Source organism: Octodon degus, unplaced genomic scaffold (genome assembly GCF_000260255.1).
Source record: "Octodon degus isolate 3935 unplaced genomic scaffold, OctDeg1.0 scaffold00001, whole genome shotgun sequence".
In the NCBI taxonomy this organism is placed as follows: domain Eukaryota; kingdom Metazoa; phylum Chordata; class Mammalia; order Rodentia; family Octodontidae; genus Octodon; species Octodon degus.
Genome location: NW_004524577.1, coordinates 6,569,465 through 6,594,259, shown reverse-complemented (window position 1 = coordinate 6,594,259; position 24,795 = coordinate 6,569,465). Strand labels below are relative to the sequence as shown.

At 56.4% G+C, this 24,795-nt stretch overlaps 1 protein-coding gene across 5 annotated transcripts in view; it reads right to left on the bottom strand.

The window, feature by feature from the left end:
• Positions 1 to 24,795, bottom strand: part of Kiaa0556 (KIAA0556 ortholog) — a 202,895-nt gene that overhangs the window by 5,442 nt on the left and 172,658 nt on the right. For 4 of the 5 annotated variants that reach the window (XM_023716694.1, XM_023716824.1, XM_012513581.2 and 1 more), the window contains 8 exons: positions 19,394 to 20,119; positions 18,426 to 18,631; positions 16,466 to 16,544; positions 10,039 to 10,216; positions 5,754 to 5,919; positions 3,192 to 3,349; positions 1,894 to 1,958; positions 507 to 617 (listed from right to left, as the gene is read on the bottom strand). In XM_023716694.1, the coding sequence (XP_023572462.1) occupies positions 507 to 617; positions 1,894 to 1,958; positions 3,192 to 3,349; positions 5,754 to 5,919; positions 10,039 to 10,216; positions 16,466 to 16,544; positions 18,426 to 18,631; positions 19,394 to 20,119 (1,689 nt within the window). The remainder of the gene's footprint in view (positions 1 to 506; positions 618 to 1,893; positions 1,959 to 3,191; positions 3,350 to 5,753; positions 5,920 to 10,038; positions 10,217 to 16,465; positions 16,545 to 18,425; positions 18,632 to 19,393; positions 20,120 to 24,795) is intronic. The other variant, XM_023716739.1, reaches the window with a different exon arrangement.

Below are 24,795 nucleotides of genomic sequence, written 5' to 3'. Positions count from 1 at the left end.
AGCCCACAGTAAGCATGAACAATACATTCCAGGACTGAGGGTGACAGGAAGGGCAGTGGAAGCTCCGCTCGGCCCGCCGCTGTGTGGCTGGCCCACACAGCAGTGCCCGTTTCTCAAGAGAAAGCAGGGATCGGCTCTTTGAAACACTGTGGCAAGGAACTTAAAGTGCTTCAGCGCTCACTGGGCCAGCAGCCTGCTGGTTCCGGTATGGACATACCGTGGGCAAGGAGTCCCATAGCTTATAAATCAAAACACAGTGCTAGAGGTTTCTCCTCGCGGACCTTATCAGAGCCTTTAGAATTCCAGAGCACCAGTGGTTCTCGGCTGGGGTGGGGCTGGAGGCTGTGGGATCCTGCCCTGGCAGGTGTGCCTGGGGGTGCCCGTTTTCCTCCCCCTAAGGCCAGGGGCACTTTTAATTCCAGGTCCCAGATTCCCTGAGGGACTTTTCCCTGCCTGCGTGGGGCTCTCGCTGGCCTCCCACCCCCATCCTGGCCCAGAAAGGATACTGTTCTCCGACAGGGGGATCTTCTGTCCTTGCTGGTCATACAGCTCCAGCCCGGTGAGGCCAATGTAGTAGGGGTCGCCCCAGCTGGTCAGGAGCTGGAACTGGAATATAACTGGGCGTGCGGTTAAGGAGAAGAGACTCAGTCTTCTGGAAATTGAAGTAAAACAAGGACGAAGACGGCAGGGATCTGGGCGGGGCGCAGCTATGCTACAGGAAGGAAGGCAGTTTCCTTTCATGGAGATGGAAGCTACCAGAACACAGGTGCGTCACACTTTTGTTCATTTCAAGGGCCAGGGGTGGATTCAGCACCTTTCTCAGGGGCCCAGGAGAGGGGCCAGGAGCAGACATGGTGGCCAGGTACCCGTGTCACCGGCTTATCCATGGCTCTTGTCTCGTGACTCAGTTTCCCTGGCTGTAAATGCCAAGATCAGAGCGCCTGCTGCCCGCTCTGGCCCTGTTACGGCTTACACCTGGAGGTGCCCGCAGCCTCCTGGGCTGAGGGGGTCGCAGGTCGCTGCGGCTAAAGTGTCAGGGCAGTCACGGGTGTGACCTGGGAGGGCGTGTCTCCCTCTCCTCCCTTCTCTGGTTCTCCCTGGTCTCTCAACGAGCACCGCTCCTTTGGCCAGGCCTCTGTGTTTAGGCCTCAACACACACGGGAATTTCTAAACCGTGAGCCAACGCAAGCCGCTCTTCCTTTAGGTCTGAGGCATCTCTGTCCCTCTGAAGTATGCAGGGGGCTCATGAGCCCTGGGGGGCGGGGGATGGCGGAGTGACGGGTGTCGCTAAGGGACAGACTGCCGGACAGGAAGCTCTCGCGTGGGTTGTTTCCTGCGCACTCAAGCACTCCAGGGGCAAAGGCAGCGACTCCGGGCGACCACGGGGTGGCCACAGTCTTTCTGGAACAGGAGAGCCAGGAACGGGGCCAGAGAGCCAGCCACTGGTTTGCCAGTGCCCCTGCCCTTCCCAGCTGTGCAGCCCTGCGCGTCACCTGGCCTCTCTGCTTCGTGCCCTTGTTAGTGGAGTGTGAATGCCAGCAGTCCCCTGTCCCCTGTCCCTGGTCCCCAGGGTGGCTGTTCTGAGGGCTGTGTGAACACAATGTGCTCAGAGTTGTGGCCAGGTACCAGTCGTGGGCAGGAACCTGCAGCTCCTGTGTGTGCTCCCCTCTTCCTGACTACAGGCCGCCACCCCCCACATGCCCAGGGCCAGCTTCAGCTTTGCCGCCCTCTCCTGGGGCCCAGAATTGCTGCTGCCACCTCAGTGCCAGCAGCACCCGTGCATCTGAGGACAGGGGAACCCCAACCTCCTCTGCCTCGGTTTCCCCGCATGGCCCTCAGTCTGCTCGGCTCCCTGCCCCAGCTGGCCCTACTGGTGGCAGGAGGAGAGGATACAGCCGCATGGCATGGGCGGGGCCTCGTAGTCCATGCTTGCCCGCTCCAGGCCTCTCGTGTCCAGCCTGGAGAAACACAAAACAGCCCAAGGTCATACGCAGCCAAAGTCACCAGTCTGTCTGTCACTCCCAGACAGTGGGCTCTGTAGAACTGTGGCAGCCCAGTGTCCGCCTCCTCTCTGGGGAGGCTCAGGGTCTCGAAGACAGTCACCGGCAAGGTGGCAGTAGGCAGCCGAGTCACTGATAGGGACCCTGCCTCCTCCAACAACCTGAGGTGTGAGCAGGGCCTCGGGCGCAGATGGGGCTGGAGTCAGTCAGGGTGCGACGCTGGCATGAGGCCGGTCTGAGTCCGGCCCACTGTCAGCCCCCCCCCCACTAGCTGGCACAGTCCACGGCTGGTGACAGGCCGGATGGGATGAGGCAGAGCAGTGGCAGAGGTGGGGAGGGGCTGAGGGAGTGGGAGGTGCTTGACCAGGAAGCAGCCAGAAAGGCTGGCCCATGGGCAGAGGTAGGGCAGCCGTGGCCTCACAGACCCAGGCAAAGGACTGCAGTTCCCACATTGTAAAACAGGCACGTCATCCTCCTTGCAGGGAGGATGGCTGGAAGGCGCCTTAGAGGGTGGACAAAAGGCAGTGGAGCTTAAGGCGTCGAGCTCTGCCCCCACTCCCTCCTGGCCTCCCTCCCCGGCCTGCTGTGGGTGCCACCAGCCCAGCCTGGGTTTCCTTCCATGTCAAGGGCAATGCCACAATGGCATGACTGTGCCCAGTGCCCGGCCCAGGAAGAGATCTGGCCTATGGCAGGGAAACTCATTTCATTCCGAGAGGTTGGCCTCTGGCGTTTGGACACCAGGGTTTAAATGAGTAAACGTAACGTGGCATTTACAAATCATTATCAACTCCATGTGGCAGACTGGGGCCAGGAAAGCCCAGCAAGCCCATGAAATGTGAGACTCTATTTTTCTCTCTTGAATCTTAAAATAAGGAACATAGAAACAAGAGAAGGAAAGCCCTCACCCGAACCGGCCAGCGGGCATTTCTGGAATCGAGGCAGGCTGTGGCCTCTTTTCCCAGCAGGAAACGCAGTGAAGCATTTAAAATCTTAAGCACTCCAGACTGTGAAAAACCCAAACAGCCCCAGACGAGGAGGGTTCACCCCACAGGCGTCTGCGGAGGCTTGGCTGAGCTTTAGAAAACGGCCAAGTTGAAAAGCACTGCGTTTGATCATTTCAGAACCTCGGGGGTCCACACTTCAGAGTGGTGCGGACGGGCAGGGTGTCCCACCTGGCGTCCTGTCCCTCACCTCCTGGCCAGCGGGGGCGGTGGCCCAGCCTGCAGGTAGTCCACAAAGAGGATTTCCTGAGCAAAATCAAAGTGGCAGTTGCCAGGGCCCTTCCGGATGAGAAAGCCTTCAGCAGGAGAGACACGCAGGCCGTCCAGTGACACGTGCACGATCTTGGCCTGGCAAACAAGACAGGCCGTGCCGAGGAGAGGCGTGAGGGACAGCGGCAGGTGCCCGGTCTACATGCACGGGCGCCGCCCACAGAGAGTTCGCAGTGTGACAGGCTTGGCCCATGTCCCAGGGGCAGCCCTGCTTCATGCAGGTGTGGCACCAGGCACTGGCAGAGAGCACAGGACCAGACAAGGTCCCTACCATGGTGGGCGACATGACCTGGCCTCCAGGGGACAAGTGGCAGGGGTAGCACAGGACTCGGCCAAGGGCCCACCCGTATCGCCAGCTACAGGGGCTACAGGAGCAGTGTGGAGGCCAAGGGCATAGTCTCTGCGCGTGAAGATCGCTGAGCCCGCCTGTGCCTCTCCTCACCCATTTGTTAAATGGGCACAGTAGAGAGTTAACTTCTGAAGGACGCCCCAGAGGACGCCAGGCACAAGTGCGCACCGTGTCAGCATGGGTCTGTCATGCCGCCTTCAGACTCTGGGTCATACAGCGACCCTGCCCCTGGCATTCTCAGGGCGCTTGGCTTGCCCCTTCCAGGCTGCTAGTCCAGGCCTCGCTCACTGTCACAGACCCCAGCTGCACCCTCTCCTGCACCGCCTCAGGGCGCACCACACACTGGTGCTCACCAGGAGCCTGTTGTGTTCCTGCGGATTCGGGCCAATGCCTTCCTCTTGCTCTAGGCCAGCATTTTCTAGCCAGAGGGCTGGGATCTAAGGCAAGCCTGAGGTGGTCCAGCCGCTGCCTGGCTATGGGCAGGGGTGGGGAGGCACATGGGGCTGTGGCTGGCACCCTCTCTGACCTCCGATTCTGGGTTCAGGTTCTCAGCCCCTAGGCAGCTTCAGAGGGCCAATGCGGGTGCAGCTTCTGATTACGCTGCTGGGACTTCCTTTCGGGAGCTGCCCAGCGGCCCGGGCTCCTTCCTGGGCTGTCGGGGGCTCCCGCCAAGTCTGCAGGCAGCCAGCTCCGTGGCCTCTCAACCGTTCTGCTGGGCTACCTGGCTCTAGGCGCAGCCGTCTCTAGGGTCAAGTTGCTTTCTCTCTACTGCTCAGCCCAAAGGAAGCCACGAAGAGTCCGGGGCCTACAAAGGGGTTCTGGTTTTCGGACGTGGAGCAGAAGATTACAAACCTGGGATCGCCAGCATTTCCCTGCAGACATGCCACCAGAAGTGACTCCAGAGCCAAGATGTGGGCCACACTGCCTGGCCTCTCTGCCCTCCATCCTGTCCCCTTGGCCTAGCCTAGGTGGCCAGCAAACACCTCCGCACAGCAGCAAGCTCTGCCCAAAAAAAGCTGCTTCCTGAAGAAAGTGTGGGGTTTGGAGGGCAACGTGCCTCCCGGGCCTCAGGTTGCCCCATCTGTAGGCAGCTGAGACCCTGGCTTCCAGCCCACAAGAAGCAGGCACTCAGCAAGGCCTTGGCGTGTGAGCACCTGAGAGTCACAGCCCACAGCCCTGCATGTGGGCCCTGCCCTCCCATGCCATGCGTCTGCCTCCACTTCCCTCAGCCCTCCATGCTGCGCCTCTGAGACACCGAGACGGGGGCCAGGCCCTTGAGGTAGGGGCTTTGGGCCATGTTCTAGAATTAGAACCCAGGCCCCAAGGCCCTTGCGTCCCATGGGAGAAGTGGCCACATGGGGGGGGACACAGATCCTGGGACCACAGGACCTAAGGCCACAGGAATACCAACCCTCCACAGGCTGCACCTCCTGCTTCATTCTGTGGTTGAGGAGTACAGGGAAAATGGCCACACTGCTGAGGCACTCAGGCCTTGTTGGGGAGGCTGTCTGGGCCTTACTGCCTCTTGAGGTGACAGGAGGAGACAAGGCTTAGCATGCGGAGGCCCCAGAGGGCAGGTGAGCCACGAAAAGGGGACCTTTCCTTGCTCTGACAGAGGCATGTCTTAGGAAACCTGATTTTCACACCCATAAGACAAGAACAAGGTGTGGAAGTGGGGTGCGGCCTCACACTGGGCAGAGCTGGGGTTCCTTAGCTGTGTGGCTTCAAGTTCACAGTGGAACCTTCCCGAGCCTCCATTTAATGCCCTGAGAGATGGGGCAGTAGCCCTTGTCCCCTAGAGCTGGGCCGAGACCCGGTGAGACCACAGGTGCGCACGATGTGCTGGGCACCAGCCCAGCTGTGCCTTGGGGCTGCACCTTGGGGCTGCACCCCTCCCCGTGGTGCAGATCTGGGCGGCCTGCTGAAGGCTCCAGTGCCGGAGGAAGGCTGCACTGGGCCCATGGGTCTGCGCTGGCTGTGGTGGCAAGCGCTTGCTCTCTCCCCTTCTACCATCAGCCCCAGCTCCACTTAGAAAGTTCCGGAGGATTTATGCTCCTTTCCAGCAGCCTCTGGCCATCCATCACAGGCTGTTTCCCTGACAGTGGCCTGAGAGCCACCGCCGGCCCGGCTTACCCCCCGGTAGGTGTCCTCGGGAGATTTATTGTAGTTCCAGAAGCGCAGGCCGGCCAGGCTCTCGGCCCTGGGGAAGCGGATCGTGACCACGTGGTCCAGCCCCGACCAGAAGGGGACCAGCCACATGTGTTCGTCCTCCGTGGTGATGTTGACGCCGTCAATCAACCTGCAGGTGGGGGCGGGGAAGGGCAGCCGGTGGGCGTGGCGGTCCCTGCATTGGGGCGCAGCCGCAGTGAAGCCGGCTGCATGGGGTTCAGCTAGGAGCTGCGACTAATGAGATCTATGGCGAGGAGACCTCTCTTATCTATAAAACTAGACAAAATATTTTTTTCTTTCAAAAGGAGAAAGAACTAGAAACGGTGAATGCAGTCAAAGGCGCAGTGAGGCAGTCATCAGGGCTTAAAAAAAAGAAGAAGAAAAGGAAAATGTGCCGTATTTCAGAATCTTTTAATCCAGCAAAACCACTTCTGGGGTTTTTTCACCCTTGTGGAGAGTCTGTTCCACATGCTGGAAAGGTTATCTGCACAGAGATATCGATTAGAGTTATGTACAATGGCGACGCGCACGCACACGCGGTACCACCGAAAATACCCTGAAATAGGGAAATGGTCAAGTAAATTTGCCCGAAGCGATGACCATGAGCTGCTGGGCTAACACAGGGAAGGGAGCCCAGGACGGCAGGGACACTGACCGTAACCTGGGAAATGAGGGCCAGGGCCAGGAGAGGCTGCGAAAGCGAGGCCCACGCTGGGGACAGAGGAAGTGACGCTTCTCTGCTTCCCAAACTTTCTGAGATTGCTGCATTGGCTCCCTGGTGCACGGGGAGGGACATGAGCCCGGCAGGAAGGAACCAAAGCACCAGGGGATTAGGTAGCCCTTGGCTGGGGCAGAGGGCAAGACGAGGCAGGTGGCCCTGGGAGCAGGACAGGGCGGACTGTGCCGGTGCCCACGGGCCTGGGCACCCCAGCGAAGCCCCAGGCACAGGAGGGAGCCCCCAGCTCCTTCGACACTGAGCAGACCCTCCCACCCGGCCCACGGCTGCTCCATCCTTGCCAGCTCTGGCTCCGCGGCCTGGGCCTCCCTGCCTCGCTCTCCCCAGCTCTGCCTCCACCCTTGTCCTCCTGGCCGGGGTCTCGGGCACTGCCACTTAGATACGTGGCCACTTAGATACCGGGCAGCACCCCGCGACTCAGGCCTCTCCCTCCCTGCCTTCCCATTGTCATGCGCCTCCCACACCCGATTCCTGGTGGCTCTGGACCTGCTGTCCTGGGAGACACGGGCTGCTGCCATGTGTACTAAATTTGCAAATACATTTTTTTTTCCTTTTACATTTTAAAATTTGGGGTTTGGAATAAGTCCTGCAATCTAAGTGTTCATCCCAGGAGGTAATGTGATTTTTTTTCCTCCTCCAAAAAGCTGTTATTAAATTGATGGATGGTGTGTCTCACAACTGCTGGCATCTTAACACTGAGGAAATTCAGCAGCTTGACACGGAGTGCTTGTGGAGCTGCGCTGACTGCGAGCCACCAGCACAGAGCCTTCTATTTCCTTTCCAAAGCAATTACTTTTCTGTCCTAGAAATGGGGCCACTTCCACTGCAAAACTGCTGCTCTATTCTGAGTGCGGCAAGGGTGCTGAGGTGCCCACAGGCGACCATACAGGAGGCCCCACAGACACCTTCCAGGGCATCTGAAGGAACACCTGCTTCTGTCCTCAGAAAGGTCTAGAACCCACGGCCACACCAGCAACAGTGAGCAGCCCCGCAGGCTTGACTATGATCTCTAAATTCTCCAAATACTGTTTCCCCCCAGAAGGCCAGAACTCAGCCGAGAAATCCACCATAGGAGCCTGGACCGTCTTGTCCCCCAGAAGGCAAGGAAGCTGCCAGATATGGTTGCTTTACAAGAACTCGGGTAGACTGGGGATGTGGCTCAGCAGCGGAGCACTTGCCCAGCGTCCCAAGGCCCTGGCTTTCACTCCCGCACCATAATACTAAGCAAACAAATAAATAAACAGACTCAGAAGCTCCCCCTGTTTGAGACAGAACAATTTAAGCACCAAGAAGGATAAAACGAGCACTGGACTGAAACCTTCCAACCGCTGTACGCCTAAGTCATAAGTTTATAATGATACCTAAAAGCACCTGAAAATGTTTCAGAGAAGCCTTTTGTTATTCTGAACACTAAGAGGGAGAAGGAAAGAATCGAGGCACATGGGCTACCCCTTCCTGTCTGAACCGTGCCACAGAATAATAGATTTCAGGGAAATTCTCTTTATCATAATCATTGCGGCAAACAAGTGAAAAAGGCATAAGGCGACTAGCAGATGCCTGAACCTAGCCCTGAGCACACCCGGCTACACCGCCACTGCAAACGTGGCAGACGCACGGTACACACCCCGCCGGCCACGGGCAGCTTCCACACTGCTGTCTGGCCCCGGGGGCCAGACCCTGACCAGATCAGATCTCTAGATCTAACCAACAACTTGCGCAGCATACAGGAGATGGAAGAACAGGACCAGCACAGGGATGCGAGTGTTGAAGCCCAGACTGCACGCGGCAAGGAAACATGGTGCCTTCAAAAGATAACTTACAAGAAAAAAAAATGGCAGAAGCAGAAGGGACCCCAGCACCAAGCTGGAGAGACCCCCCGGCCAATCCCATCTCAGCCCAAGTGAACTCTGTGAAGGATGAGAGGGCCGTGGTGCCAGACGGACACCCTGCAGTTTAAGGAACCACCATGTTAACATTTTTAGGTGTGATAATGATCCTGAGGTGCTATCTGCCCTTTAAAGTAATACTGATGGGCCGGCCAAATAGCTCAGCAGATTGAAGCTTCTGCAAGCAGGCACAGGGGCTGGGAGTTCGATCCCCGGGCCCGCCGTGCCAGCCCCACCACCAGGGGCTTGCTGAGACTACGATTGAGACTGGGCATGGTGGTGCACGCCTGTAATCCCAGCTCTTGGGAGGCTGTAAACAGGTGGATGACTACGAGTCCGATCTAGTAGTGAGACCCTGAACACCCTATAGACCCTTCCCTAAAAAAAAAAAATTAATAATTTTAAAAAATTAAAAAAATAAAGTCAAATTCATTAGAGAAACATGCTGAAATATTTAGAGAAGACGTATAAGCAGGCCTGGGACTGGCTGCGAGATCTCCTGGCCCGGGCGTAGGGAACGGGGACCCGAGTGAGCAGGGCTGTGTGTGTGGGGGGGTTGCTCTGGCAGCTGCTAGGTGCCAGGACTGGGCTCCAGGTTTAACTACCAGGGAGGGCGAACTGTCAGGACACAGAGGACAGGGAGGTCTATAAGCTGTGGATGCCACGCTGGGCTGAGGGCCGCACCAAGGAGCCACTTCAACAGAGGCACGCAGGAGCCCGGCCCTGGCACTACACTCATTCATTGCCATGGGCCAGGCCAAGGGGCACAGGCGCAACGCGACCCCCCCTTCCGGACCCCCTCCTGCTGATTCGGAAGCCGAAGTAGGTCGCTCAGTGTTGGTACGCCTGGGCCTGCGTTCAGATCACTCAACAAGCCCAGTGGCTGCTGTATCTCGAGGTGCTCATCCGTAAAGTAGGGGTGACAATAACAGTGCTTGTTATCATTGGTTGGAGGTGTAACTGGATGAACATCGGTAACCAGTTGGTATAACCCAGTGCTTGGTATTTAATAAGCATTCAAAGCATGTTTTTTATTCTATCAATAATTGCTGTTGTCATTACTGTTATCACTGGAGGGGTTAAAATCTCAGCAGGTGGCAGAGGGTGGAGGCGGGATCTGAACTCCAGGACTCCCCTTGACTTTCCTCACCCCCCACCTCGGCAGTGGCCACGCCCCACAGAGCTGTGGGTCCCAGGGATGGATGCCGGACCCGAGGCTTGCACCCTCGTGGCCCGCCCCAGCTTTGGGTGCGCAGTCTGACAGGTGTAAGTGGAAATGTAGAGAAAGCTTCAAGCCCGGAGAGAGGCCAGAGGCCAGAGGCACTTGCGCGGCTCGGAGCGCTGTCGCAGCAGGGGCTTCCTGAGGCTGCTGGCACCTGTGTGCAGGCAGCGCACCTGGCTGGGTGGAGAGGACAAACCACAAGGTGTGTGCAGTGGGGGCACGGCCTCACATCCTGCCTCTGGTAGCCATGTGACGGGGGGGGGGTCACTCCCTTTCCTGAGCCCTGGTTTCCCATAACCACAGGCCCTCCCCCAGGGCGGTGGGGACGGGTGACACATAGGATCCACTGGACGCCTCTGTCCGAGGCCTGAGGCGCGCACAGTGGAGCTTCCCATAGACACTTACTTGTCTAGGGTCCGGGAGTCCTCTGTGTACTCCGGGAGGTCATTCAGGTCCCGGGGGCAGGCAGAAATCTGGTGCAGGTGGACGGGCAGCGCCTGGCCATCCTTGCCCACCACCTCCAGGCCAGTGAGACCCAGGTAGTGTGGGTCCCCCCAGGAGGCTGTGAAGTTCAGCCGGAGGCCTGTGATGGGAAGAAGAGCGGCCCATCAGCACCAGGGCCTTGGGGTTGGCAGGAGGCAGCGGGCGGGCGCCCTTCAGCGTCCACAGTGCGCAAATGTGGGCTGGGGTGCACTCTGCCTTTCCTCCCGCAGCCCTCGGGACCAGCACTGCCAAGGCTTGGGACACGTCTACACACTAAAGACTGGTGTGATTTAAACTTATATTTGGCCTGGAGCTGCCCCATCCCACACCAGCCCACCTGGTGCAGCTTTCCACTCTGGCGAGGAAAGAATGTCCCACAAGGCCTTCACCCACTCCCTACCCTCCCTGGGCACAAGGACCTGAGCTCTGTCCATCTCTCAGTTGCTTCTATTTCTATTCCTCTGCCATCACGGACTTTTGCACATGCGACTCCCTCCCTCTGGAACTCACATGACTTGGTGGCCTCGCGCACAGCCCTCCGATCACAGTGCTGTTCCTCCCACCCTCAGAAACTGGCACAGCGCCCAGCACGTAGTAGGGCTCAGGACAGATGGAATGACCAAACAAGTAAGTAACTAAATGAAACTCGTTATACCAGGGAGCCCCAACCATGGGACAAACTGTCGTTTTATACAAATTGGCCTCTACCGTAAAAGATCACATGGATTCAGGGTAAAGGAAAGAACCTTTGGGACACCTCCAACCTTCTGTCCCCGCCTTCACCCATCCCCCCACCCCTGGACCATTTAAGAGGTGACCTTTCTGGCCCCAGGGCAAAACAGCCCCAGTGACTCATTCCTTTGCCCAGAAAGTTCCCACGGGATGAGCCTCTTGGTAGCGCGCCATTGGCTGGACTCTGGATTTCCTTCTGGGCCTCTATTTAGGGCAGGACCACGCCTGGAGCACCCTTCCACCCCCGAGGATGACCTATGACCTGTTAGCACTCTTCTGGTGGCCAAGGTCAGAAGATTTCCACTCCGCAGTTTCCTCAGAATGCCAATGCTGCTACGACAACAGAAGCCCGAAGCCATCTCATCCTGCCCTGCTTCTGCCCACACAGGCTATAGGAAGCCAGGCGTGGTGGCGCACGCCTGTAACCCCAGCACACGGGAGGCTGAGACAGGAGGATCGTCACGCATTCGAAGCCACCCTTAGCAACATAGCGAGTTCAAGGCCAGCCTGGACTACATAGCAAGACCCCATCTCAAAAACTAAAACAAAACAAAGAGGCTACAGGGCAGCCTTGTGGCCAGGGCACATCCCCAGCCTCCCTGAGCTTCGTGTCCTCGCTGAGGTCCCGGGTGCTTCCCAGCATTCTTTCTGTGACTCAGCCCCAGAGCCTGCTGCTCTTCGTGGTGCCAAGGTTGCTCGGAGCATCTTAGGGGTGGATGGAAGGCACACACGGGGGCCAGAGAGAGAGCTCAGTGGTCTAAGTGCCTGCCTGGCAAGTGCAAGGACCTGGATTCAATCCCCAGTACCACATGCCCTATGCCAGCCCTGCCCTGTGCCAGCCCTGCCCCAGGCATGCTGAGCCAGCCACTGAATCTGGGTATCGTGTCACACCCCTGTAATCCCAGGGCTGGGGAGGCTGACAGAGGAGGATCACTACAAGCCCAACCTGTGTAGTGCGACCCTGTACCAAATCCATAAAAATTAAAACAAAACAAAAAAAACACATGTGACCTGCACAGCCCTGAGCTTGCTCCTCACCCCTCATGGCTTTGGAAGATACACATCAGCTCCACGTAGCTCCTGTCCCTGCTCCTGCCCCTGCGCACTGTGACTTCGCCACTCAACCTGTACAACTGGAGTCCATTTCTCTACCATGTGGCTGGCCTGCTTTGCCTGACAGGACAGACGCAACGCCACACACATGGGGCTGCAGATCATGTGCGCCTGGGGTCCTCTTCTATCTTGCCCCACGTGTACTCCTGAGTCTGCTTGGGAAGGGGCCAGGCTGGCCAGTGCCCTGCTGCTCCGCTGGACACCGCAGGTCATCAGCAACAGGTCAGCCCACCAGCTCATCAGAACAAGGGCTGGCGCACAGAAGCCAGGCGATGCGGTCAGCTGAGAACCACGCGGGCGGGACACGAGGATGAGCCAATCACGAGAAGACAGCAACTGGTAAGCTGCTCGGATCTGGGCCGCTTTGTTCCACAGCAAAAGCTCACCAGCACACCCCTCTGCTCCTGCCATCTCTTGGGAGTCCTGGAGAGTCTGCGCTCCACCACCCCTCTGTCCTCCCCTGAGCCCTGCCTGAGCTTTTGCTCCTAGCTCTTAATACCACCTGGTCACCTACTCTGTCTTACGAGCTTATTCTCTGTAATCTGTCCCACGAAAACGGAGGCCCCATGGGGTGAGGACTCTATTGGCTTTGCTCACTGTTACAGCTTCAGAACCTAGAACAGTGCCTGGCACATGCTGCTCAATCAATTTTCATTTTAATCACATGACTGTTTGAAAAGTAGGTGTTCAGCAGCTGTCAGCAAGCGGGCAAGGCAAAATAGAACTCCTGTGCCCCGCCAAATTCATGGGGAGTGGTAAACAAACCTTTATTGACTGTCTACTGTGTAGCAGATCCTATTCTGGGCAATGAAGATGGGCCTAAGGAACGCGGGAGAAGCTCCGAGCGAGTGCAGAGGGCTTTCCTCCTGACAAAGAAGCCCCAAACACCTAACAAATATGTAAATAAGCACTGGAGCGCCACAGAGCGAGCCAGGGAGCTGAGGGAGTGGAGCGGCTGAGCGGAAGCTGGGCGGGAGCACGTCTGAGCTGGGGCCAGGGTGCTTCTGCATTTCTGCAAGTAGAGCATCTGGGGCTCAGAGCTGAGCTCTGTGTCCCGCCCGCGTGGTTCTCAGCTGACCCCATCGCCTGGCTTCTGTGCGCCAGCCCTTGTTCTGATGAGCTGGTGGGCTGACCTGTTGCTGATGACCTGCGGTATCCAGCGGAGCAGCAGGGCACTGGCCAGCCTGGCCCCTTCCCAAGCAGACTCAGGAGTACACGTGGGGCAAGATAGAAGAGGACCCCAGGCGCACATGATCTGCAGCCCCATGTGTGTGGCATTGCATCTGTCCTGTCAGGCAAATGCAGCCCCTCCCTGGGCAGCTGAGGGCGAGCAGACCAGAGGCCTGGAAAGTGAGGTGGGGCTGGAGCGCAGAAGGCATGCAGGCCCCTGTTGTGGGACGCCGTGGCGGGATGCGCATTCTAGGCGTGCTCTGCAGCGGGCCTGCACAAAGAGGCCAGTGGGGAGGAAGCCTGGCACTGGACACCGACACCACAGGGCCACAGCAAGAGTGGGCAGCAGAGGCGAGACGGGGCATGTCTTTGTAGACAGTGTCACCAGGTCCCTGATGGCCTGGGTAAGGAGCGAGTGAGAGCAGGAGCCTGGCCTGGGCAGCAAAGAGGCCATGGGTGGCGTCCCGACAGAGAGGGGCTAGAAGCCCAAGAGGGGTGGACTTGGAGGGAGGGACCGTGCGAGGGAGAACTGCTGAAATGCCTCCTCCCCAAGTGGAAACAAAACGGACAGCGGCCGCAGCTCCCGAGCCTGCCCATTTCTTTGTTTGCCTGGCAAGATGCGCCGCTTTCACCGAATCCGGGATGCGCTGAAAATGATCACCCTCCTTTTGCAGCTAATGCCCATGCTTCATATTCATTTTCCTTGGGTGTATCAATTAGTATTTATATAAATGGAAATTAATTTTGTTATTCCTCTCCTATGTTTCAACCCTCTCAGCTCCTTTCCTATTCATCACTGCTGATATTTGCAAAACTTCCAAAATTAGTGTCATCTGCAAATTAGCAAGTCATATCTTCCCTTTCAAAACATTAATAGGATTTGGCCGTATTTACCGACCCCGGCGCGTCTCCTGGGCTGCTTTATTAAGCCCTCTCCATTTGCACAGATGGGTGAAGGAGGGGGAAGATTTGGGATGTGGGCTGGGGGGGGGCAGGAGGGAGGGGCCAGAGACTGCAGCACTCCCAGACCCACAGGAACATGCAGGGGTGTTCCACGCAGAGGCCTTGCTGCTGAGGAGCTCGGCCCCGAAAGCCCACTTTCCTCACAGCAAAAAGCAGTCTGAGCTCTACTTGGGCGCAAAATTCCCCAAGGCACTGCACTACTATCTCTGAGAAAGGCCAGGAACGGGTTGAGTGGGAAAGCCCTTTATACACCCCATCTTGGAGAAATCGGGGGGATAGAGTGGGGGCGACTTCTGCCCAGCTGGCCTTTGGTTTGGGGCACTCTGGCCTTACCAAAGAACAGTGCTGTGCAGAGTCCACACTGTGGGTGCCTGACCCCGCACCCCAGGCTGGACGTGGACAGGCCTGGCTGCTCTGTGGTCCATTTCCCCACCAGGGTGAGCCTAGACCACGGGACTGTGGATGGGCACGTGGCCCAAGCTAGACCCGGCTGGTGGCCCTCCTGGGAGGCTTGGCCCCTCTCGTCTGGGACTACAGGGTAGAAGGATGAGTCTGGAGCTCCCCGGAGAACCCACGTAGGATAGGGCAGAAGGCAGCAAGATGCCCGAGGCTTGGCGCCAATTGTCTTTATGTCTGTGTCCCTCCGGGCAGGCAACTGTGGCCTCTGGCTGTTTAGTTTTGTGGTCAGTACCATAAAGGACTGCTTTTGCTTAACTCGGCTTGCCTTCAACTTCCAGATATCTCATGGGAACTCACAGCTTCCGGGGGAGGCCGACTCCTGTGGCAACCTCTGATGTGGGCCCCTTTCAGCAAGGGCCCCGTGGGCCTGTGGGGAGGACACGGGCCACACCCAGCCTCCATGCCAGCTGTGGTTACCACAGGCAAGTTGCTTGAGCTCACCACACCTCTATCTGGACAGTAGGGTGGACAGTAGCAGCTGGGCATGGCCACTGTGATTGGCAGGAAAAGCCCCTGTGTGTGCTGGATGAAAAACCAGACCTTCCTCAACCCGGGCCTCCCTTACACCAGTTTGGGCTTTTAGACTGCTGTTCTACAGAAACTGAGAGTGTCCTGGAAAGTGCAGGGCTGTGAGGATTCCAATCAAGCCACCTTCCTCTCTTCTACAAGACAACTTGTCCTTCCGGAGAGTGTGGGGAGATGAAGCACTCATTGGGGACACTGGAGGGCACAGCTGCTGCTGCTCCTGAGCACCATGGAAGGGTCTAAGGAAGGGGTGCAGTGTGCACAGCCGAGACCCCGCCCAACCCCCAGAACGAAGGATGCTGAGAGCCCCCACCAGCGATCCCGACTCTGTACAGGACCCTGCTTCTCCTTGGGGCAGCCCATACCCAGTGATCCGGGGATACTGTTCCTTCATTCTTTGACATGCCCTGAAAGGCCCAGCCTCCCAGCAGCCCACAGGGCTGGCTGAGCTGACCTCTCCCTCCACCTGCTCCTCAGACCTTGGCCATGCCCCCATGTAGGTCCAGGTCAGGTCCGTGCCTGGGGGGCTGGGGAGGCGGGGGTGGGGTTTTGGGGGGCTGGAGCAGGCCCAGGGCTGGGAAGGCAGGAACAATGCCATGGTCTTGTCTTTAGGAGACAAAGTGGAAGTGGGGAGCAGGCGTGGGGGATACGGGAGAGCTGGCAGTGAGGCTTCCTGGAGCCCGGGCACAGGCTGTCAAGAAAACATAGAAGGGAGGAGCCCAAAGGTGGCGGTGACCTCAGCCTGCAGAATGAGGAGGCCGAGAATGAGGAGAGCACCAGCCGGGGCAAGGAGGCCCAGGGCAGGGTGAGAGCCGGGGACCAGGCGGGAGTTACCAGAGGCCGCAGGCGGCATGTTATTAGGCTCATGCAGGGCTTTCAAACATTCTAAAACTATCCAGCATAGCTGTAGAGAGCGCACACGAAAAGCTGGACTGCTGACCTCTCAGAGGTCAGAGGATCTGGAACCCAGGGCCGTCATGCTTCTGCCGTCTGCCAGCTGAGGCACGGGCGACCCAGGCTGCCTGGTACGCTGCCCAATTCTGAGGCTGGGCCTGAACCAGCAGCTCCCACTGTGTTGGGAACAATTATGTGCCCAGGGTCCTTCTGTGGCTTGGGTTTCCTTTCTACACTCCTGGGCTCCAGTCCAGCCTCCCCAGTCAGACCCACGGTGAGCACACGATGTTGTTCGTGTGCAAAGCACAAACGACCAGCCTGGGTCAGCTACAAGGAGGCGCCGCTCCTCTCCAGGGGCACTCCCCAGCCAGGCGCAGTGCTGAGCAGAGGTCAGTTTCAGCCCCACCCGGCCTGCAGCCCGGGACTTCCGTGCAAGGAAATCCCATCCCAAGTGGCCAGAAGGCCTCTCCGCCCCCAGGCGGGCAGTACTCACAGATCCCATGGTAGATTCCTGGTTCCGGCGTGGTCACCTCAGGGACAGGGACGCTGGGTGGCAGCTCAGGCCTGGGGACCTGCACAGTGGGCCGGGAGAAGCAGAAAGAAAGGGGTGGTTTTAGCAGCATTCACAGGGCTGGCTGGCTGTGACCCAAAGACAGCTGCCCCCCTCATGTCCTGGGAAATGCACAGGCCCTTTCTGGTCCATCAGGCTTTGCAGAGGCTCTGGGACCAGTGGGCACCTGGGGGGCTGCTCCCTGCCGGCTACACATGCAGGTAGTGGAGATGTGGACTGAGGTTTTCCTAACAGAGAAGATCCTGACAATGTTTATGTAGTAAGAAGGAGGAGGAGAGAAAGTTTAGGGGGAAGAAAGGAAGGAGATGGAAAGGAAGGTGGGAAGGAGGGAAGAAAGGAGGGAGGGAGGGAGGGAGGGAGGCAGGGAGGCTGGGAGGCTGGGAGGCTGGGAGGCAGGGAGGCTGGGAGGCAGGGAGGCAGGGAGGCTGGGAGGCAGGGATCAAACCAGAGTGTGCTTTTCGGCACAGCTGTCCTCAGAGCCAGCATGTCGGGGTGGGGCTCAGTCGTCCACATCTAAAGTCTCAGTTGGCTCATGAACAGCCAGGATAAAATCCCAAGTGGCTGCCTCACCTGCGCCTTGCGTCCCTGCCCAGAGTGTGCCTTAGCTCTCTGCAGCCCAAGTCAGGGCAGAGGCGCCTCAGTGTTTCACAGAGACGGCACGGCAGAGACCCAGACCCTGCCAAACTGCTCATCCCCAGCACGTGGGGTGGGGTCCATCCACAAGGCCCCTGTGAGAACTTTATTTTCTGGAAAACCTGGGCACTGGAGGACCTCAAGGTTGTTTCCCAGTGGGGGACTCGTAGATCAAGTCAGACCATGGTATACTTAGTGGCCAAAGACGGTTTGAAAACATCTGAATTAGCTGCCCTTGTTAAGTTGAGACTTTTACATAAACACCCAGATTTCTGGCTTCTGAAAAGAAACCAGGAGAACAAGCAACTGTCCCTGGGCAGTGTGTCAGCCACTTTCCTTAGATGCAGGAGGGCCACACAGGGTGCCACGGAGGGCCCCACTACCCGCCATCTGGCCCTGAGCCCTGCCTGGTCCTGCCTGGTTCCGCCGTGTGAACGCAGTGGGGTCCACGGGCCGCCAACTTGTTCGGCCTTGGCCACGAGGATCCACTGCCCGGCCTCCTCTCCTGCAGCCTCTGGCTGTTCCCTGCCTCCTCTCGACACACTTAATCCATGTCCCTTCCCCTCATGTTCAGAAGAAGGGCCCCAGAGACCTTGGGGACTGGGACTGACCTTTGCTTTGCCAGTCATCTTTATTTAAAAACAAACAAAGATGTGTATACGGAGGAAAAGCTTAAGCTTTGGACCCATGACTTTAGATTTTAGCTGACTAAAAACTTAGGCAAGTGGCTAAACTTTCAAAGTTCCTCAACAAGAACACAGGAGTTTCTACTCAAAGGCCACCGTGGGGACAGACACACTACTGCCATGACCACACGTGGATGGTGACACGCAGGCAGACACATTGGCCATGGTGGTCATGGTTCTAATTGCAAGGCTGTCTGTCTATTAAATCGATGTCTACTTTTTCCATTGCAAACAGCAAGAGATCAAAACACAATCCAAAGGAAAAGCCCCCCCTGGGCCGCCAACCTCTAAATTATACGGATGATGCACAGCGGGCCTCTCCTGGCTTTGATTAAAATTCGATTGCTTTCTTCACTTTGGTTAAATAAATTAAAAAAAAAAAGAAAATAATTAGAGAATGAAATATGACATACAGGACAAAAAATGAAGGGCAAAACTGGGAATGTCAAAACAGTGGCCTGAGTAACCCAAAGGCTATCTGTTACAATTCTTCTGGCTCTACTTGGAGCCGGGAGCAGAGGCGCTGGCATGTGTGCGTGTGTGTGTGTGTGTCGCAGCCCTACCCGGTCCTCGGCGCCCGAGCCTGCCTGCGTGAAGGGCCGCTCCTGCCCGTCGCTGTCGGCCGTGCTGGGCCTCCGCAGTGCCTCCTCCAGCTGCAGGTCACCCAGCCTCTCCACGTCAGCCCCGAAAGTCTCGTCCGCACAGAAAATGGCCTCGAGGATGTCATCGTCGGTGGTGAATAAGATGGTGTCTCCGAAGTGCTCCGGCGCTGAGTGCAGACCAGGCAGAGCAAAGGGTGGCGTGAACACCCGGAACCTGAACCCATCGACCTTTGCGCTGCGTGGCGCCAACACCCCAAGGGTTACTGGCTGTGTTTGTGAGCTGTCTTACTCCTCATGTACTTCAAATGGAGAACAGAGTTCACCAAGCCCAAGGCCCAAGGCCCAGGGCAACGACCTTGGGAACCTCTGCACTCCACCCCCGACCAGGCGGCACTTTTCTGGTGTGGGCGAGTTGCGGAAACTGATGCCGCAGGTGTTGTGCCCAGACCCTGCTCATCCTTTTCCATGGCTGTCTTGTCTGAGAGGGTGTGAGTGTCCCGGCCCCACCCTGGGGATCTGGCTGCAGGGACGAGTGGCCCCAAAGCCCACCACTTTGCCTAAAGCCAGGAGACCACACATTTATGGTCTGCAGCTCCCATGGGATGGGCTGAGGCCAGGCTTCCTGAAACTACATCTCGTGTTCTGACCCAAGATCCCCTCAGAAGCACTGTGCTGTGCATTACTCAAGGCTAACTCTCCTCCTCAGGCTCAAGGTCTGGGGCCCCGATACACTTAGGCTCTTAGTGGAGGTGAAAAGACGTTAGACTGGCCCTGGTAGGCCCAGGCTGCAAGAGGCGAAGGCAGTGACCAGGACTGGGAAAGAGAGGTCCCACCTGTCGTGGGTCAGCCGGGGGGGTTAATTTTTCCCCTCACAGCTTCAGTGAGCAGCACACAGGGGCTGCCAGGACATTCTGCAAAATACACTGTACCTCCTGTCAGGGTCCCGGAGGCCTTGGCGATCTCTCCGTCAAAGATGCACTGTCCGTCCAGGACCATCACGATGTCCTTCACGCCGCGGAAGGAATGGATCCTGGATTTGTTGTAATTCCAAACCCTGATCAGGGCAACATGGCAAGGGTGCATGAAGTCAATGGAAATGCGGTGGGGCTGGCCTGGCGTGAAGGGGGCCAGCCAGACATGCATGTCGTCCTGCGTCCTGTTTACCCCGTCAGTGAGGTTGGTGACCACCCGGGGGTCTTTCCCGTAAGCAGGCAGAACGTTGATGTCAGGCGGGTCTGCTGCAATGGCTGAGATTAGCACTGGCTCCCCCTTGGAACTGAAGATCTCAATCCCATTAAGCCCCACGTAGTGTCTGTCACCCCATGTGGACTTGATGTCGATGACCAGGTGCTGTCCATAAGGCAAGACGGGGATTTTGAAGTCATTGCTGTCATCTGTCTCTACGGAGCAGTCACCCTGCCCCTTTGATGGCTCTGGCTCTTCATCCCTGCAGGGTGGTGGCTGGTCCCTGGCCCGGCTGCTCCTCTGTTGCTGCAGGAACTCGTCCAAGATGTCCCCCTGGGGCTCCAGGTGGGAGATGCGGCCCCGGTGGGAGCGGTTGAAGGCACTGAGGGAGTCCCACGACTCGTGCAGCATGTGTTCCTGCTCAGTGCGACAGCGTGATCGTGGTGGTGTCCTGGTGGCCTGGGCGTCTTCTGAAAGAAAGGACATGGGAGGGATGATGCCATTAGTGGTACGTGCAGAAATGGGGACGCTTAGCAACTGCCTAACATGGCATCTCTCAGCCAGGAAGGCCACCCTCCAGAGAGCATCGTCCAAGCCACACGGGCTGCTCGTGATGATCTCCCTGCCTCGGGGACCCTCCTGGCATTTGAGATGGGCTGGGGACGTCACTGTCCTCCTCTGCATAGGGCCATCCCGGCACAGAGCATAACCTCCTGCCCCACACCACTTTCAGTGGCACCACTAGACATTCATGTTGGCAAAAAATTATTTTATGATCACTCAAATCTAGAACTTATTTGTTTTATAAAAAGTATTTTTAATAGACTTTCGATTTTTCTAAAAGTGCAACTATCAAAGAAACCGAGGTGAAGTCCTATGGTTTGGCTCGAGGTCTCCCAAAATCCCTGGTAAAGCTTGGTTTCCCAGGCCACTGCGGAACCTTTGTGAGATGGGGCGTGGTCAGATCACTGGGGGAAAGCCTTCAAGGGGACACAGGGGCTCGGTCCCATTCTCTTCCTGGCCCCCACAGGCGAGCAGCTTCCTCCTCTACAAACTGGAAGCTGCCACCATGAGGTGGTCCTAGTGTAGGCCCTGGTCAACCATGCCCACCAACTGGATGGCAAAATCCCCAGAACTGTGAGCTTCAGCCTTTCCCTCCCTGGAAGCTTCTCTTGGGTACCTCATAACAGTGAGGGAAGCTCACCTAGGAGGACCACTTAGTCTTATCAGAAAGCTTGCTGGAAGTCCCTCCCCACTTCAAAGCTCCCCAGATGGGGGCAACACTGAGCCAGCAATCTGGGGGGCTGGCTGGAGGAGGCACAGTCACATGACTAACGATGCCCCTGAGAACTATAGAACAGCAGGTGGAGGCCTCACGAAGGAACACAAAAGGGGAAAAGCCCAACGTGCAGCTTTCGAGGCAGTGTGTGCAGGCACCAGCGACACCTGCCAGGGTGTCAACAGTAGTTATCCCAGGGTGGTGAGTAGGGTGGACTTGGATTGTCCTCCTGGTAACTCTGTCTTGCAGATTCCTTACTTGTATTACTTTTACAGTCAAGAAAAAATGCTAGGTATTAGAAAATAAGCCAGGTACCCTACAAGATAAGCGATCTGCTCCTACACACGGCCAAAGCCCACATCTCCAGCTCGCTGAGAACACAGACTGGATGCTCTGGAGGCCCTGGTGTGGGCACTGGGCAGTGTCCAGCGCATGCAGCTGTACCACGGCCAACTCCTGTCCAAAGGTGTTCTGGAGAAGCAGCAGCCGGTGACACTGGCACACTGCCTTCTCCCCTTTCGTGTCCCACTGTGCCCTGCACTCCATCTCGGCTCGTCTTGCTGGGGGCCTGGCTCCATCAATTATTTCCTCCCTCCAGACCTTCAATCACTTCTTCCCACTGGCACCTACCCTCGCTCCACTGCAGACATGCATAAATCTCTCCTACCTAGAAGCAAAGAGATGGGAGGCTGGCCTCGTTCTGGGGCTCCCTCCAAACGCTGTCCTAATTTCTCCTTTCAGGCAGATGCTCTGCCTCCCTGAGCCCCCTGTCACCTGCTGTCTCTTTGGGGAGTTATTGTTTTGCCCATCTGAACTCAGCTAACCCTTCTCTGATTGCCCACTTCAGGCCATCCAAGCTGAGCTCACAGAGGGACCGGCTTTAGGAGGGCTATGCTGGGCTGGGAGGGCAGAGGCATGGAGTCCAAGGGGCCATTTCGCTACACTGTGGTCTCAGTCACTTTCCTGGTGACACTCACAAATTAAAGGAGCAGAATTTGCTTCTTCCCTCCTGTGTTGAGTCCACAGCTGCCTGGTTCCAAGGCAGGATGGCACAGTACAGAAAAGGCTGTTCATGTCATGGTGGGCATGAAGCAAAGAACAAGAGACCTGGGAGAGAGATACAGCAAACCTGCCCAGGCCACAGCTCCCGTGACCTGCCTCCTAAACTCCCCACTTTTTAACCACCTTTCAAAAGCCCCACATACGAGTGCATGAGGCTTGGGGCATTGTCTCGATTTAACCCTAACATTCTGCCCCTGCCCCTCCCAAGGCTCATGTGCTTTTATACACAATGCATTTAGTTCAGCTCTGTCAGTTGCCAAAATCTTAACAGTTACAGCACTGTGGAGAAGCCCAAATCCAGCCTCCCCTGAGACTTACAGGAGACTTTAGCTGTGAGCCACTATAAAAATAAAAAGGAAAATTAAACACTGCTGACATACAGTGGCACAGGACAAACACTCCCCTTCCTAAAGGAAGGAACAGGGGATAAAAATGAAGGGGACAAAAGCAATATGGAAACCCAGGTGCATGTGAAGCACCTGGGACACACTGTGGCAAGACGGGAACTGATGCAGCTTGGTGGCCCTGCTCCTGTAGTGTGGCCCGCAGTTAGAGCCCTTGTGGTTTCTCTCTCGGGCTAGCTTTGCCTACTCCTTGTGGCTTTCCTCAGACATCCTGTGTTCTTGGCTTCTCCAACCTCTGGGGTCTCTACTATACTTTCATTCCCAAAGCTTCATACACCACCCTCTCGGGGACACACTGCCTGCCCTTCCAGGATTTCTGAAAACTGGGTAGAAGCTTCCTTGACCTCACAACTCTCATGTTCCGCATGATTATACAACCAGCCCCACATGGACAATGCCAAGGTCTGCTGCCAGCTCAAACAGTAGCCTGGCCCCCTTGAATCACACCTGCAGAGGCTTCTGAGTGCCTTGAAGGCTGAGCACTATGACCTGAGTCTCAACAACCAATTCCCCAGGTGGCTCTTCCAAGGCATGCTGCCTTATAGCACTCTTCTCAAATGAAAGCTTTATAATTTTGCACCCTTGAACCTAGAAAGGTGAGGTTTCAAGGTGTCCTTCCTATTGTCACAATACAAGTACTGGCTGTCTTCTTCTTCCTTCTTCCTTCTTTTCTTCTTTTCTTCTTTTCTTCTTTTCTTCTTTTCTTCTTTTCTTCTTCTTCTTCTTCTTCTTCTTCTTCTTCTTCTTCTTCTTCTTCTTCTCCTTCTCCTTCTCCTTCTCCTTCTTCCTCTTCCTCCTCTTCCTCTTCCTCCTCTTCCTCTTTCTCCTCCTCCTGTCTCCTCCTCCCTGTCTCCTCCTCTTCCTGTCTCCTCTCTCCCCCTCCCCCTCTTCTTCCTCCTCCTCCTTCTCCTTCTTATAAGGCTAATCTTTTCAGCAACTAAACTGTCCCAGGACCAAAATTTTATAGCCCCCCCCCCTTTACAGAAGCTACCTTTCTGGTAAAACTCAAATCTTCTAAAAACCACTCCAGGTGTGTTATTTATTCTTGATTCTCAATGTAGGCTAAAAGTCCCCAGTAGTACCTAGGCCACAGCCCCAACATTGAGCTGCTTTGGTATTTTCTCCACCGAATTAATTAGTCCATTGCTGTTAATGTCAGTCTCCTGCAAAGTCTTAGAACATGAGCAAAATGCAGAACATTTTTCTGCCACAGAAACAACAACAACAACAAAAAACACCATGTATGGCCTGGAGCTCAGCTGCCAACGTAGCCCTTGTTCCCAGTTGAAACCTCCTAAACCTCATCTCTATCATCTACATTTCTTTCCACAGTCTAGTCTTCTGAGCTCTGACCAGAATTTCCCATTAAGGTTAGCTTACAGAAGTGTAGGGATGCTTTTCCCTTTGGTAAGCCAGTTCTGAAGACTTCTGAACCACACAGTCAGGCACAGTACCAGCAGTGAGCCCACCTCGCTAATACTAAAGTCTGTCTCAGTCATTCTCTCATTGCTGGGACATAATACCTGACGCGCAGGATTTAAAGGAGAAGAGGTTTCTTTGGATCACACTTTCAGCCCAGGGACAGCTGGCTTCAAAGCGAGAAGGCATGGAAGAGGGACACAGTGGAGGGAAGGCTGCTCATGTGATGGTGGCCAGAAATCAGAGCGGAGGGAGAAGTCAGGAGAGAGCCAGGCCACGCCTCCGAGGACCCGCCTCTTCACACCAGTCTCATTGTCTAACATTACATTTAGCCACAGAACCCTCACAACTCCATAACCTTTCAAAAGCCATGTCTGAAGATAAAGACCTGAAGATACTACTTCAGCTCCTAGGTCCAGCCACGCCTGAGGCCAAACTCCTGGTGGCTTTCTGCCCTCGGAATTCATAAGACTCCTCCATTCCCAGAATCCTCTACTGAAATAGCTTTCTCTAAGTGAACACTGACTGCCCGGTCTTTTCTCAGTCTACATTCCATGCTTGGTATCCCAGGAAAACCTCTTGCAAGTGATATTTCCTCTCCCCTGGCCTAGGAAACACACACCTCTTTGGTTCTCTCCTTCCTCATCTGCAGCTTCCTTTCTTTCATCCCAGTGCCACCCTCCCACTGCCTGGCATGCTCCCAGCTTGGCACCATCTGCTCCTCCCCAACACTGCCACATCTCTGGGCCCTCATCCACCCCAACTCTGAAGCAGGCCCCTCAACTGCAGACATCAAGTCTGGCCTCTCTCCCTGAGCCCACATCTTCCAATTCCAATGTCCACTTGGTAGGTCCAGACACGTCTGCACTGTCACTTCAACCACCACATGCCTCCAGCAGTATACAGGGCCCCCCTCATGCCCACAGGGGCCTGCATGCAGTCCCCACTGGCGTCTGACTCCCCTGCATATCTCTTCATTCCA